General features: G+C 42.3%; 3 protein-coding genes across 3 annotated transcripts; 1 reads left to right on the forward strand and 2 right to left on the reverse strand.

The window, feature by feature from the left end:
- Window positions 1-621: 621 nt before the first annotated feature.
- Window positions 622-5,451, reverse strand: LOC137717788 (uncharacterized). Its single transcript, XM_068457276.1, has 2 exons — window positions 2,704-5,451; window positions 622-951 (listed from the first exon to the last, which is right to left on the reverse strand). The coding sequence occupies exons 1-2, from the start codon at window positions 5,366-5,368 to the stop codon at window positions 839-841; spliced, it is 2,778 nt and encodes a 925-aa protein (XP_068313377.1). The 5' UTR covers window positions 5,369-5,451; the 3' UTR covers window positions 622-838.
- Window positions 5,452-10,552: 5,101 nt separating this feature from the next.
- LOC137718301 (uncharacterized) lies at window positions 10,553-11,799 on the forward strand. The gene has a single exon (XM_068457820.1). It carries the CDS (start codon window positions 10,674-10,676, stop codon window positions 11,775-11,777), a length of 1,104 nt encoding a protein of 367 aa, XP_068313921.1. The 5' UTR covers window positions 10,553-10,673; the 3' UTR covers window positions 11,778-11,799.
- LOC137718302 (NADH dehydrogenase [ubiquinone] iron-sulfur protein 4, mitochondrial-like) lies at window positions 11,648-14,242 on the reverse strand. The gene is made up of 6 exons (XM_068457821.1): window positions 14,000-14,242; window positions 13,787-13,875; window positions 13,230-13,359; window positions 12,325-12,354; window positions 12,030-12,215; window positions 11,648-11,787 (listed from the first exon to the last, which is right to left on the reverse strand). The coding sequence occupies exons 1-5, from the start codon at window positions 14,156-14,158 to the stop codon at window positions 12,135-12,137; spliced, it is 489 nt and encodes a 162-aa protein (XP_068313922.1). The 5' UTR covers window positions 14,159-14,242; the 3' UTR covers window positions 11,648-11,787; window positions 12,030-12,134.
- Window positions 14,243-15,783: the final 1,541 nt, after the last annotated feature.

The raw sequence follows: 15,783 nt of genomic DNA on the forward strand, positions 1-15,783 counted from the left end.
TTTTGCTAGTTTTTTGTAGTAGTAGGTATAAAATGACAGCAATCAAATGTCAATTCTCGGGTTTTATTTGTAAAGTTTCTATTCCTTGGTAATCAAAGCCCAAAGATCTATGAACGTACCCATGTTTGACTAACCAAGCAAACAAATGACTCTGCATCTTTTTTATCTCTCCCACATTTTGATTTGTATTTTATTTATATAGGTATTTCATATTTACGATGAAATTTATGAAAATTGGCTCGCTCTTTGCTTTGTTATCCTGTACAAAAGGATCCTGCCTAATTCACTAATTCAGGGAGGGTAGGAAGAGAGCTAGGTGGCACACCTTTTTAAAATTTCAGATTTTGTTCGTAAGACATGGTTTTTAAACTTGTTGATTTCAAAACTGAAAAACGATTTTGTTTAATGGAAAAATTGAATAGAATAGATCGATAGGTAATATCATTATGATTCTAACAATAAGATTTATTTTCATTGAATATTAAATCGGAAATGATTTCCGCTCACACTTGTTCTACTTTAACCAGTGTGCGGAAATTACTTCCATGCTAATTATGGACCTTAATTTCCTGAAGAACCGAAAACAAATTCCTGCATTATAGATAGCTTAAGAGAAATGGAGATTCTAATGAAAGTCATGAAATATACCGACACATTTCGACAACAGAGCAGTACCATCTTTTTATACATGAAATTAAAATGCCGAAATCACGATTAGTTCCATACGAAATCACGATAATTAATCAAGTAAAAGTACCCGAATAATGATTAGGTCAATCATCAAACCGAAATACGCATGTTCTCCGGTGATTTACAAGTCATCAACTAAACCACTGCATCAGCGTGACAAGTTTGGTTCACAGCTGCTTCGCCACCTCTGTGTTGGATAATTCTTGCTCGTCTTCCCAGCCAACTTGAGTGAACTTGCATTCAAAGATGTTCCACTCGGACCTGCAGAGCGAGCATGAGAAAGAAAATTTATTGATGCCAACGACGGTATCCCTTGAGATACTCATGGTTTACCATATTTTCCCTCTCCACTAACGCCGTTATCCTCAACAGAAACAGAAACAGAAAAGAATATATTGGCCATGTTCCAATACTTCATTTGATATACATTGTTCCGACGAGTATATTATTTTAAACTCCAATTCGACAAGAAATGTTTGCACCCTTATTCTCAAAGCTGCAAGTTTAACAAAACAATGTTGCCTTCGGGTAAAGCATGTTCATAAAGAGGCAATGGTATAAATGAAATCTTGACCACAAAACTCGTCATTGAAATGATCAATCGAAGAGCTATACTACCTTCAACAGCTTATAGCTTCTATCTGTCAGAGGGGCTGGTTGCCCATAATTTCAACCTTTTGAGTTCGTAAATTCCTCTAAACATCGATCGCAGCTGGCATCCAGTTCAACTCATTTTTATGACTTCCAGTCCCCTACCTCCTAGACCTCATAACAAAGCAATTACCCGTGTCCTGCAGCGCCTATACTCTCCTTCTGGTAAGCTACAAGTTTACCAGGTGAACCTGATATTACCCTTCGTGTTCTTCTCAACTCAATCTTTTGTAATGACATTTACAATTCTCCTACTAAACTGCTAACTTTTGATCAACGTTGTGTATCTAATCCTTCGCTCAGACTATCAATCCCTACAGTTCCCAATCTTAACCCATCAACACGAAAACTACTTTTTCCCACAACATTGTAACTTAGAAATGCTCTAATTCAAGCTACATTATGATTCTCAGCATACCAAAACCTTTTTTTTGTTCAAATCATTGCATTCTCTACATCTAAAATCAGTTAAATACGCTCTGGTAAAATAGCAAACATCAAAAAACAAAGGCATTGCTTAAACAAATAGTGAATCTGACTCACCAGAAACAGCATCACTGCCCTCCAAGCTCTGACTCACCAGAGGTGCCGGTTGCCAATAATTTCAACCTTTTAAATCCTAATTCAACTTCCTAAGTTTGTAAATTCCTCTAAATATCGATCACGGCTGGCATCCAATTCAACTCAGATTTATGACTTCCAGTCACCTACCTCCTAGACCTCATAAAAATTTCTTCATTCGCAGGTTACAACTATCCTAATCTGTCGAAAATATTTTGACAACATGCATCACCAACTTAAATACATACTCCTCCATCCTCTCCAAAGTCCTTTCCATCCAGCATTTTGCTTTAACATTTCCAATGTTTACTTAACCCTTTACCTTATCCAATATATCTAAAGGGCAACCCCAAGCGAACAAGGCTCCCCTGCTTTGCTTTAACATTAACCGTGTCCTCCAGCGCCTATACTTCCCTTCTGGTAAGCTACAAGTTTATCAGATGAAGCTGATATTACCCTTTGTGTTCTTCTCAACTCAAATCTTTTGTAATGACATTTACAATTCTCCTACTAAACTGCTTACTTTTGATCAATGCTATGCTTCAAATCTTTCACTCAGACTATCAATCCCTACTGTTCCCAATCTTAACCAACTGACACGGAACTACCTTTTCCCACAGCATTGTAACTTAGAAATGCTCTAATTCATGCTACATTATGATTCTCGGCATACCAAAACCTTTTTTTTCTTTCAAATCATTGCATTCTCCAACATCTAAAATCAGTTAAATAAGCTATGATAAAATAGCAAACATCACAAAACAAAGGCATTGCTTAAACAAATAGTGAATTCTGACTCACCAGAAACAGCATCACTGCCCTCCAAGCTCTGAACCCCACCGCCATTGCTGTCACCAACCTCGCCTTTCTTAACCCAAAGCCTAAACCCAGAACCTCTCTGTCTCTGTAAATGGAAGCGGCCTACCCTCTTATCATAATCCCTTAATTCACCGTTACCACGGCGATCAGCTCCACTCCATCTCCTCAACTTATCATCCCCATTACCAGCCTCACCATCCACCGATAAACCCTCAAATTTCGGTACAATTTCCTCCGCCAGAACCACATTCTCGCTCTTTGCCCTAATTTCAGTTTCAATTTCAATTCCAACTCCCTTTTCTTCCTTTCCAGTCGCCTGATAGTTTTCCTTCTCACCACTCACCGGAGGCTCGTCCACTCCACCTTCCTTCTCAGTCACCTCCTCCTCTTCCCTAGCTTTCTTCTTCGACTTTCTGTCACCCTTCCTCTTCTTCTTCTTCTTCTTCTTCTTCCATTTCTTCTCCTCCTCTGGTTCCTCGCTTTTCTTCCCCTCCAGCTCAGTAACCTCGAGCTCTGAAACACCCTGATTAACTGGGCGAAACTGCCCCTGATCACTCCGATTCCTCGGCTTGTTAGCAATTTCGGTTCTTCCAACTATGGTGTTTTGCTTCAGCTCTTCTTCGTCGCTTCTTTTAGCCTCTAGCGAGGGTGCCCAATCACTCCGATTTCTGGGATTGTTACCAGTTCCGGTTCTTTGAACGACGGCGTTTTGCTTCACCTCTTCCTCCTCGCTTCTCTTCCCCTCCAGCAAGGGTGCCCGACCAACCTGATTCACCGTCCGAAACTGCGCCCGATCACTCCAATTTCTCGGATTGTTACCCCTTCCGGTTCTCCGAATGACGCCGTTTTCCTTCGGCTGTCCTTCCTCGCTTCTTTTTTCCTCCAGCTCAGCATCTTCACATTCCGAAACATTCCTATTAATCGGCCGAAACTCTTCCCGATTACCGCGATTCCTCGGTCTTTCAGCGGTTTCGGTTCTCTTAACCACAGCGTTTTGCTTCGGCTTTTCTTCCTCGCTTCTTTTCCCCTCCAGCACAGTCTCATCGCGCTCCGGAACACTCTGATTAACTGGCCGAAACTGTGCCCGATCACTCCGATTTCTCGGATTGTTACCGGTTCCGATTCTTTGAACGACGGCGTTTTGCTTCGCCTCTTCCTCCTCGCTTCTCTTTCCCTCCAGCAAGGGTGCCCGACCAACCTGATTCACCGTCCGAAACTGCGCCCGATCACTCCGATTTCTAGGATTGTTACCCGCTCCGGTTCTCCGAACGACGTCGTTTTCCTCCGGCTCTCCTTCCTCGCTTCTTTTTCCCTCCAGCTCAGCATCTTCACATTCCGAAACATTCCTATTAATCGGCCGAAACTCTTCCCGATTACCGCGATTCCTCGGTCTGTCGGTGGTTTCAGCTCTCTTAACCACAGCGTTTTGCTTCGGCTTTTCTTCCTCGCTTCTTTTCCCCTCCAGCACAGTCCCATCGCGCTCCGGAACACTCCGATTAACTGGCCGAAACTGTGCCCGATCACTCCGATTTCTCGGATTGTTACTAGTTCCGGTTCTTTGAAAGACGGCGTTCTGCTTCGCCTCTTCTTCCTCGCTTCTTTTCCCCTCCAGCAAGGGTGCCAGACCAACCCGATTCACCGTCCGAAACTGTGCCCGATCTCTCGGATTGTTACCGGTTCCGGTTCGGAAGACGCCTTTTTCCTCCGGCTCTCCTTCCTCGCTTTTTTTCCCTTCCAGCTCAGCATGCTCGCATTCCAGAACATTCAGATTAACCGGCGGAAAGTCTTCCCGATTACCACGATTCCTCGGCTTGTCATCGGTTTCGGCTCTCTTAACGACCGCGTAATGCTTCGGCTTTTCTTCCTCGCTTCTTTTCCCCTCCCGCTCAGAAACACTCCGATTAACTGGCCAAAACTGTGCCCGATCACTCCGATTTCTCGGAATGTTACCGGTTCCGGTTCTTCCAACGACGGCGTTTTGCTTTGCCTCTGCTTCCTCACTTCTTTCCCCCGCCAGCAAGGGTGCCAGACCAACCCGATTTACCGTCCGAAACTGTGCCCGGTCACTCCCATTTCTCGAATTTTTACCCGTTGCGGTTCTCCGAACGACGACGTTTTCCTTCGGTTCTCCTACCTCGCCTCTTTTTCCCTCCAGCTCAATATCCTCGCATTCCGAAACACTCCGATAAACCGGCCGAAACTCTTCCCGATTCTCGCGATTCCTCGGCTTGTCATCGGTTTCGGCTCTCTTAACGACAGCGTTTTTCTTCGGCTTTTCTTCCTCGCTTCCTTTCCCCTCCACCTCAGCCCCACCGAACTCCGAAACACTCCGATTAACTGGCCGAAGCTGTCCCCGATTACCACCATACCTAGGCTTGGAACCGGTTTCCAGGTTCCGAACGATGGCGTTTTGCCTCTTCTGCTTCGCCTCTTCTTCTCGGAGCTTCCGCTGCCGGAGCTCTTCTTCTCGCTGTTCCCTCCCCTCTCGTCGCCGTTTCTCCTCCTCTTCCCGTCGTTTCTTCTCCTCTTGCCGTCGTTCTTCCTCCTGCTGTCGTTCCTGGTCTCTGAGCCAGCGCTCTTTAAGGTCGTTGAGGGTGACGTAGTTGGCGGGCACAGATTGGGGCCTCTTCAATTTGGTGTCCGCCATTTTCGCTCCACAGTCCACTAAAGAATGACTGAGCCAAACCCAACGACAAAGGCAAAGCCTTTTCCATTATTTATTTTCGATTTTCTTTTTCTTTATTAAAGGAAAAACAATGAGCAATTTCTAATAATTTTCTTTATTTAAAAAGTTTCGAAGTCAATCCCTCCCTTACGTTTCCGTCAAATTGTAGGTCATTTTCGTCCATTTCCGTCGGGAAACTTACATTAACGTGTGATGGGTTCGGTCATTACCGTCAATGTGACTATTAAGGACAATAATTAGGTAGAATGTCTATCCACATCAGTTGTGAATGATGAATTTTAACACACCTCTGTCATAAAAAAATTGTTTTTTTTTTCTTTAAAGTCGTTCATTTTTCAGATTATCATTCAAAGTTCATTGCGACAATCTAATTATTACCAAAATCATCAATTTGTTCAATGTATATAAATTACTAAACCATTTTTATTTTTTTAATCTTTAAAATACGATATTGCAAACGACTTAAATTATTTAATGTAAACAATAAAGATGCGTTAGTCACAACTGAAATACATAAAAAGAGGCACTCCTAAATAGGGGTGGGCAAACGAGTATAGGAACTACGGGTTAGGGCGGGTAATCAAGGTTCGGGACGGGTACAGGCCAATTCCAATTTTTTAATAAGAGAAACGGGGCGGGGCGATGAAATTTTAGGGGCGGGCAAGTTCCAACTGTATAGAAAAACAGGGCCCTCGACTGGCCCGTTTGTAATATCAATGGACGGACGAGATTGAAGAGTAACCTACCATCCAATCTTAACCGTTAGTTTTACCCTAGGTCTCCTCCAGCTCTACTTTGTCACTCGAGTCCTCGAACTCGATTCTCTCTCGCAATCTTGCATGCATCATCCCTTCCCCTCCACAGTTCCACCCACATTCTGTCACTCTCCATCAGTCATCTCCCCCACCACCCCAACATCATCGCCGTCGCAAATATGGGCCCTAGCGACCACCACGATGGCCCATCAACCTCGATTGTCCTCCTCGAGTCCTCGATGACATCCCAGACTTAGAGATTCTCACTGACCTAGTCCTCACTTTCACGATCTCTCTCCTGAATCTAGATTGAATCTCCTCAACCCTCCTTATCGAATCTCGACAGTCGACAGGCAAGTGCTTCTGCCTGTCCAGGTGCCGAATTTCCAGCCTCCTCTTTCAATTTTTGGCCAAGATCGGTGCGACGCTCGTGGCTGGGAGATGGGGTATCACTTCATTTCATCTTTACAGTGCTGCTTGATGGGAGTTGTGGTGTCTATTTAGGAAATCGGTTTTGTGAAATCCCGTTCCTAGATTTCATTGTTATAATCTACGTATTTGTATTATTGAGATTTTATATTATTTTTGAGAAATTATATTAATTTATTTGGATTTAGAATTTAATTAAATTAGTTACGAAGTTTGAAGTTTGGAAGGTAATTATTTAAAATTTGTTGACCTTTTGAGGTCACAAGTAACTTATTTGAATAGATCTTGAAACTATGAGCACATAGGCGAAATAAATGATTGAGGAATGCTATGCTTGAAACTATGAGCACATGTAGCCTGAGTCCAGGAATTACATGTTGTCAGGTTATAATAAATGATTGAGGAATGCTATGCTTTTCTACTTGAACTTAGTGAAATAAACGTCTGATTTTGTGATAAGTGAACTACGAATGGCTTGATCCCTATTGAGGGTATGTAGGCAGTCTAACGAGGAGGTTAGATGCAGCCATAAGGTAAACGAAAATTTTCTTTGCAATTTAATTCTCGAATTGTGATTGCCATATTCCTGAGATAGGGTATGTGATATATACGAGTATTTGGGTGACGTCACATGTTGATCTTGGACGCATGTCGGGATCGGGACGTGACAGGTTTTGGTTGATCGGGAAGAACAGTTGCAACAGTGGGAGAAATCTGGAACATTCTAAAGCTCTATATCAAAACCAACAAAAAAAAAAGTAATTGGATCCGTGGACTCGCCCCAAACTAACCCGTTTGAAACGGGCCATGTTAAGTCTGGTTCCCAAACTCAAAATCCCTCCACCCGCCCCTGCCCGTGCTCAGCCCTACTCCTAACTCCCAAGTAATGCTTTACTTATATTTTGGTTTTTCATTCTTTTTTAAAAACATAAAAAAATTAAAAAAAAATGGAGAAGACTTATTAGATGAGGTGGTGTAGTGCTCATTAGGCATTGGATTCCTTGTCAGCAGCTTATTAGTGGTTTAAGGACGGATTAACTAGAGTAATCATGTTTATTGGATAAATAACTAATCATCAACATTTGACGAGTTACTCACATTTTCTACCATTCAATATCTAATCACCCATCAACTCATGAGGTACTTATGATTTGTTTTCGCAGCATTTTAATCATAAAATTGTTTTCACTTTCTAAAGAAGCACATACAAAATGCTTCTTCAAGAAACATTTCCACGTAATTTTCAAAAATTTGCATCTCTAATACAATTTTGGACGATTTTTAATATATAACTTTTTGAATAAGCACTTATGCTCATAAGTACTTATTACAAAACCAAAACTAAACTAACTTTAAATGGATTCTTCTCTCCTTGTGAGAGGCTCTCTCTTCCTGAGAGTTCTTCTCACCACATGTGTAAGTGGTTTCCTTTTCCTCCAATTTCGAAGTCGTCGGCCCTTGCTATTGCTGGGGTCGATGGCATATCTTTCCCTCTCTCTGTTTCCTCCTTTCATTCCTTCAACTACTTTTTTCTCCAGCTCTCCTTCCTAATTTGCCATGTCCTTCATACCTCATGGGCATCCATCTTCCTCAAGCACCTTTAATTCGATCTGCAGTCAGTCTTCAATGCAACAAATCATCGAGATGGTGTGTAGAGTTTCAATGTTCAAACTGGGTCGGGTGTTAAAATACCACCATCTTCTCTCTGTCTGCCTTTGTTGGTAGTGTTGCTCATGGTAATTTCACAGGCTTCTTTTAATTGGTGGTTGGCTTCTTTCAATTTCTGGCTGAGATGGTGCGACAGTTGTGGTTGGATGATGAGGTCTTTAAAAAAATAAAAAAATAAAAAGACTTTTTTTTTAACTTAATGGAGAAGACTTATTAGATGAGGTGGTGTGGTGCTCATTATGCATTGGATTCCTTGTCAGCAACTTATTAGTGGTTTAAGGACGGATAAACTAGAGTAATCGTGTTTATTGGATAAATAATTAATCATCAACATTTGACGAGTTACTCACATTTTCTACCATTCAGTATCTAATCACCCATCTACTCATAAAGCACTTATTATTTGGTTTCGTTGCTTTTTAATCATAAAATTTTTATCGCTTTCTAAAGAAGCACACACAAAATGTTTCTTCAACAAGCATTTCCACGTAATTTTCAAAAAAGTACTTGCATCTCTAAATTCTAATACAAATTCAACGATTTTTAATATTAAAAAAAAAAAAAAATTAAAAAAAAAACTTTTTGAATAAGCATTTATGAAACCAACACTGAACCAGCTCTAAATGGATTCTTCTCTTCTTGTTAGAGGCTCTCTTTTCCTGAGAGTTATTCTCACCACTTGTGTAAGTGGTTCCCTTTTCGTCCAATTTCGAAGATGCCGACCCTTGCTGTGGCTGGGGTCGACGGCATATCTTTCCCTTTTTCTCTTTGTTTCCTTCTTTCGTTCCTTTAGCTACTTTTTTCCCCATCTCTCCTTCCTGATTTGCCATGTCCTTCATACCCCATGGGCGTCCATCTTCCTCAAGCACCTTCAATTCGATCTGCAGTCAGTCTCCAATGCAATTTGTTGCGATCAATCGAGATGGAGTGTAGAGTTTCGATCTCTAAACCAGCTCGGGTGAAAAAACACCACCACCTTCTCTCTGTCTGCCTTTGTTGACAGTGTTGCTCGTGGTAATTCCACGAGCTTCTTTTAATTGGTGGCTGGCTCCTTTCAATTTCTGGCTGAGATCCGCGCGACGTTTGTGGTTGGATGATGCGGTCTTCCTTCACTTCATCTCCCCGATGCTGCATGGTTGTGTTTTTGGCGTCTATTGGGGCAGTCGAATCGGGTTGATCGTGATGCACTGTTGCCGTGGTGGCAGCAGACATCTTGAATTTTCTTTTGATTTGTTTCTGGTTTTGGGCTCATTTTGGTTAGCTTGGGAGGTCCATTTTTTGCTTTTTGTATTTGGGCCTTTACCGTGTAAGTTAGTGTTCTTGGTAATAAAATTTAGTTATGCATTATGGTGGCCATTGATTTGCACCAAAAGGAAAGAGCCCAAAAAATAGAAGATCTGACTAAAGCCAAGCGGGCCCACAACCTAACCCCATACCCAATAGCCTTCTCCAACCTCGGCTTCCGTTCTTCGCGCGGCGCCTCCCACGCAACCACCACTCAGCGACTTGGCGACCACCGCAGCGTCGCGCTAATAGAAAAGCAAAACGAACCGGCTTTCTCCACAAAACGCAGAGCCCTTGCTGCACAGACCACGTTTTCCCATCGCGCCACGTGTAATCCGTTCCCACCTCTCTCCCCTTCTCTGTAACGTTTTAACCTCCCGAGGCCTTCACCCACCAATCAAACTCCACCGCATCCGGTTGCATAGAGAGATTTTTCAGTATAACGTACACCACGTGTCATTGTACAAATAATGGAATATATATGCTAAAATATTAATAACTTAAAAAATAAAATTTCTCATCATTCCTATTAAAACACGTGGTGTACTATTTGTATTTCTGTCACAACAAAAAATTTCTCGGTTGCATGCAGATCCGGACGCAGCGGACCAACACGTCACCCCCCGCCAAATAAAACCGACCCAGAAGAAGGGGCAGTTTCGTAAATTGAACAAAACGCCAAAACTCGCCCAAACCAATCGTGATAGGTGTACCCACGCATGGCGGCCAAACCCACACGCGTTGGTCTTCAGTTTTAGGAGAATTGCATGCAAAGCCAGGCGTCTGATTGGTGGGTGTACCCAGCCACATACCCAGCACAGGAAAAAATGGACCCCACTTAGTCCTACATGGACATTTTTCTGTGTGCTCTCACAAACACGTACCCACCGTACATTTCCAAGTGTCACTCTCTGCTTACTCTTCTATCTATGCTGGCCTTCTCCTATTGGTCCAATTCTCACTCTTAAAAACACCCAATCCCTCTCTAAAAACCCCCCACCAACCTCCCCCCTCAAATCCCTTCCTCCTCCCTCCACATTTCTCCCAACACTCTCTTTTGGCTCACAACCACCGTCGTTACCGAACAGCTGGTAGGCCGGCGTTAGCAAAGAGAACCGGCTACCGTCACCATGATCAAGACATTGAACCCCTACACCAACACGGAGAAAACCGCTGAGATTATGTCCAGGTACAGGCCCATAGCGCCAAAACCTGTGTCCCCATCAAACCCAGCAGGCGAAAGCCCGTCCATGTCTCAGAAAATCAGGGACTCTCCTTACCTTAGGAACCTCTGGCCGCAGTTGCAGGCCAGACCCACCAGGACTCGAAAGCGGGGTCGATCAGCTCTCTCTCCGACCACCTTTAAGAGGCAGAGGAGTCATCACATGCTAGGCTTTTCCACTCCTTGTCATGTGCAATCTCCGGTGAAAAATCCGAGATTGGACGGTTTTGCTCGTGTGCTTCCGAAGCTTCCCATTCCGACCAGCCTCGATGCCGCCAACAACTCCACCGGTTTGATGACTCTGCCTCTTCTGCCACATATCCCTCCTGCGTCGGTCCCCATTGTCACAAACCCAGCAGTGGTGCCGCCAGAGTTCGAATTGATCAAACCCTGCGGAGGAGAGGAACTGATTGATTTGAACACCGTGGCAGCTGAAATCCCAGAGGAAAAAGATCTGCTCAAGCAACTACAGGAGAATTCCCCCGCACCTCCACCAGCATCCACCAATGTCATAACGCCGCAGCCAATTCGACCGGTGGGTTCCAGCATAAGCGTTGGATGCATCAGCGCAGACCCGAGCTTAACTCTGGCAGCGCAAGTTCCTAAGAAACCAGAGGACGTCGAGGAGGAGATGGAGTCTGAAGCCCTGCCAGCAATCATATCAGACTCGCACAACAAAGTGAGGATGGCGAACTCTGCCTACAAGGAAATGGTGGGCCAGCCAGAGTGTCCATGGCTCGACGCCATGGTGGCCGGAGGCGACGGGCGGTTTGGAGGCAAGAGGATCAGCGGGGAGGTCAGTCTGCAGCTTTCTGATTCCGGAGTGCCCGTTTCCTCAAACGGGTTCTCCTGCTGGGTGAGGATTGAGTGGGGGAAAGACATGAACAAGCACGCGATCAACACGTTCTGCGACGTGATGAAGCTGTCCTGTGAGTCCAAGGACTACCTCTTTGAATGGAGGTTCCACACCCGCAGCAGAGAGGGTTGTCAGTCCTCCAGCTCCAGTGCTTGAAAAATTTGTACTGTAATTAAGAGAAGTAGTGTAGCTAGCTCACTAGGGGAGGGAAACAATGCAGGTTAAGTGTCTATTATATATATGTACTATGTAATGCATATAGTAAGAGGAAGCATATGTAAAGTTTGGCCAGCCTTTTTAAGAGAAAAAAAAAAAAACTTGTTCATCTCAATTTATTTTCCAAATCCAACAATTCACAAGTACGAACACACAAGCATAAGTACTGATCGGATTCAAGGAAAGACTTACCTACACCCGCGACTTGACGCCATTGTCGCTATCGGTCTGAAGGTACCGCGCACAGTGGCATTTGCGGGTGTAGGCAGGGACATTCTGGGGGAGGAAATAACGTTCTCAGATGTTCGCAGCATCAGCTGCGGTCTTCTCACTCTTTTCAGGGCCCTTCCACTTGAAGTTGTCTGCATAAGCCTTGACCTACGAATGGTCATAAGATTTAGATTAATAGAGCTTCTAGCGTTCTGTGATCCAATTGGAAAAACTAGTAATTTCATCTTCAAATAAGTTTGGTAGGAGGATCTCAAACCTTCAAAAGTGGGGTGTGACGCTTCCTGACCTGCGAACACAGTTCATTATGTGTCAAGAGTGTGCAAAATTGTGGTCAATTTGCACACACGATATCCAATTCCATACAAAATTTTGTGGAACATTAGGATCATTTCGTGCAGAGGATTGGACTGGATGAGTCATAAAATTTAAGGTACGTTAAAAGATAGGGGTAAAGGAGTTTTTATTTGACAACATCGGAGGGATTAGACAAGAAAACTGATCCCTCATAATCTACCATTGCGGATTGGATGGGATAGGTTTCCGAACAAGTAATTCATCTTCTACGTTCAAGCTAGACAAAAAAAATACGGCAGAGCCATGAAGGGAGCACGATGTTTCCAGGCTCAGCCAAACAGTTTTTTCACGCTGAAAAGTTTAGCGTTCTGCTTAAGATTTTCAAGGTTTTTCAGTAAGCTCAAGGCCCAATCTGACGTTTTTACTTTAATTTCTTTCCATCGGATTGATTTGAGGCTGGTGGCTCTTATGGAGTTCAAGCAATCTGTTGCTCGTCAGCTTTGAGAAGGAGGAAAAGAGGAAGAGAGTCAGAGAGGCTTGGGGTTTACATTTAAGGAAGATGATGATGAGGACAACACCATACCAGACCTAAACAACAGCGGTCGGTTGCTCTGCTCACCACACAGCAGAGTAAGATTATGAGAGCTTTTTAGATTGAGACCTTTGGGCCACTTCTAGACTAAAATCGTGGCTACGCCACTGTCTACGTACCTTGAATACAATGAGTTATCCAATCCAATCCAGTCCTAGGCTTGAACCATTACTTTTTACTATCATATAATAAAACTGGACAGAAAAATCAAGAACAGTTTGATTTGGGTACAGTTCTATCAATGCAGAAAGATCAAAACTCGAAGAGGCACCTACCGTATAATCCCAGCCATGTTTCTCAGCAAATGCCTTTGCAGCTTCTTCACTCTCAAAACTCAGTCCTGCTTCACCAACATTGGCGTAGGGATCACCTGTAGATGTCCATCCCATCAATGGGTTTTCCCACCTGCAATAATTTCAATGAAATTTGGTATAATTAGTATCAAGATTTCAGAGAGACGGACCTCCCGGCAGTGACGAATCTACACCAATATTATCCCTGACTTGCACATTCCCTCTTCACAACAGGGCTGGTGTGCGGTTTTATCGCAAAAGCTCTCGGTGCATTAGTAGTAGAACCATTTATTCCTACTGTGTTTTATTTTATCAAATTTTCGATCAGGGATATTTACATTCTTCAACAATTAGCATCCGATAATGGAATTGCAGATCAACCAATATTGCTATCAAATTTCAAAGAAACACAACACAGCTGAGATAATTGAGCTAATTATATTAAACATACACAATTAATTACGTAAAATCGATGAAATTAACTATAAATATCATTTAAGTATGCATGCAAAACATGATTAAGACATCAATATACGTACTTCTGCGTTGAAAGAAAATTAATTTTCCATCTCCCGACTTTCCCAGAACCTTGTTGGCTCGCAGTTCGAGCAGGCGAATAGATTATAACCTAATCACACCCAAAACCAGGATTAAATTTATGAACTTTATGAAAAAATAAAATAAATTTTCATATTAAAAAAAAAGAAAGAAATATGAAAATTTGAAAAACGACGAGTAATTGAAGAGCTAACCCTTCGCCGGAGATGCTGTTCGGGGATTCCGGAGATCATGCCAAAGTCGGGGGCATTGACCTCCACCAGCGCCTCCGAAGACTGCGACGACGCCCATCGCGGCCGCGATAGCACGTGCGCTCGGGCGATGTTGAAGCCCTGTCGTAGAGATCGGGCCATTTTTGGTGGGAGCGAAAAGCTTCGAGGTTGCCTCAGGCGAAAGCGCAACAATGGTTCCCGTGACGAAAAGCCCAACCGTGTAAGTACGAGTGTTTGGTGGAATTACTACCAGAAGGGTTCAGAGTTGGTCCTATTGCGCCATAATTATGCCACGTGCTCAATGTCGAACACAACATTTTTTATTTTTTATTTTTATTTTAAAAAATGAATCAGTTTGTGACTTGGTTGCGTCAATCCAAACTTTCGGGAGTTGGGAAAATTCCAATCTCCCATGACCACGAGTATGGTTTATCAGCGTTAGAAATCGAATTCATAACGTGTCATGTGAAATAAGGGGTTGAAATTTATCTCAAACTATTGGACCATCCCGTGATGGTTACAACATTTTTGTAATTGGCTTGATTGTTTATTGGGAACTTTAACGAAAAGCTCCAGGTATTATTCACTTTAACGAAAAACCACATTTTTACACTACAAAGTCAATCCATGTAATATTCACTTTACCCTTTATTTTTTTCCTTATCGTTAAAACTTAAAGCTTTCAAGCTCTTTTCATTAATTTTCCTTTGTTTCTTTGGCCTTGAAACTAACATGGAGTCTCACTTTGTCATCTAAAAAAAATGGTCTATATAATAATTTCAAAACAAGTCACTTAAGGCTTGTTTACTAATCCGTAATCAAAATGGAAGGAATTGAATTGAAGAAAAATTGAATTGATGAAGAGTTGGAATGGGGAGGAGTTGAAATTGGATTTTTGTTGTAACTGTTTACTAAAGTTATCTAGAATCGGAGTAAAAATAGTATTGATTTCGTATAAGTTGTTTATTAATTTACTGGAATCGGAATACAATCCAATAGAATTACTAAAATGCCATTATCGAAAATAATCAATTGTATTATTATTTATATACTAATTAATAATAAAATTTTATTTATTAAAAGAGAGAAAATAAATAATAAATAAATAAACCCTAATCAATCTTATCCTTTTCTCTTTCGTTAAAAAAAAAAAAAAAAAAACAACCTTATCTTTTTGTTCATAGAAACCCACTCCCCAACACCACCGTAACTCTCTCTCAATCCATTGCATTATGATTTCAAGATTATCTGTTTCAAGTTCATAGCATCCAATGGCAAGTGGATTTGGGTTGGGTTGATGGCTTGGGGTGGTTGCGATGATTAGGGAATGAGTGGCACTGGACAAGGGTGCTGGGCAGCAGAGGATGGATCTGCTCTGGTAATGCGAAGGGTAGTGTTAGAATATTGAAAATAAAGTGAGTGTATAATTGGTTGAAGATTTGCATTCCGGATTCCCCATAACACCTGAAATTGGATTATCACCAACATCTAAGAAATCCAATTCCACCAATACAAGGAATTGAATTCCAAAATTTGTGTGGGGCCCACTGCTTTTTTTATTCCTCGATGTTTAGTAAACACCGAAGTATTCTATAATCGGAATTCAATTTCACATTTTCATTCCAATTATGGATACGTAAACACACCCTTAGTATATCGGTCTAATGATATTATTCTTAATGTATAAATGAGAGGTTTTATATCAAATCTCATAAGTGATGAGTTCAAACAATTATTGCGGTGGTAAAATTTCACTGTCTTCAGTC

This window comes from Pyrus communis, chromosome 15 (genome assembly GCF_963583255.1).
Source record: "Pyrus communis chromosome 15, drPyrComm1.1, whole genome shotgun sequence".
NCBI lineage: Eukaryota > Viridiplantae > Streptophyta > Magnoliopsida > Rosales > Rosaceae > Pyrus > Pyrus communis.

Bases quoted from the DNA above. Each gene is read 5' to 3' on its own strand.
- LOC137718302 (XM_068457821.1), bottom strand. From the start codon at position 14,158: ATGGCCCGATCTCTACGACAGGGCTTCAACATCGCCCGAGCGCACGTG. The intron at 12,355-13,229 runs GTAGGTGCCTCT...CTGTGTTCGCAG, and splicing joins AACATGGCTGGGATTATACG to GTCAGGAAGCGTCACACCCC. The intron at 12,216-12,324 runs GTTTGAGATCCT...GACCATTCGTAG, and splicing joins GTCACACCCCACTTTTGAAG to GTCAAGGCTTATGCAGACAA.
- LOC137717788 (XM_068457276.1), bottom strand. From the start codon at position 5,368: ATGGCGGACACCAAATTGAAGAGGCCCCAATCTGTGCCCGCCAACTAC. The intron at 952-2,703 runs GTGAGTCAGAAT...CTCGCTCTGCAG, and splicing joins GGGCAGTGATGCTGTTTCTG to GTCCGAGTGGAACATCTTTG.
- LOC137718301 (XM_068457820.1), top strand. From the start codon at position 10,674: ATGATCAAGACATTGAACCCCTACACCAACACGGAGAAAACCGCTGAG.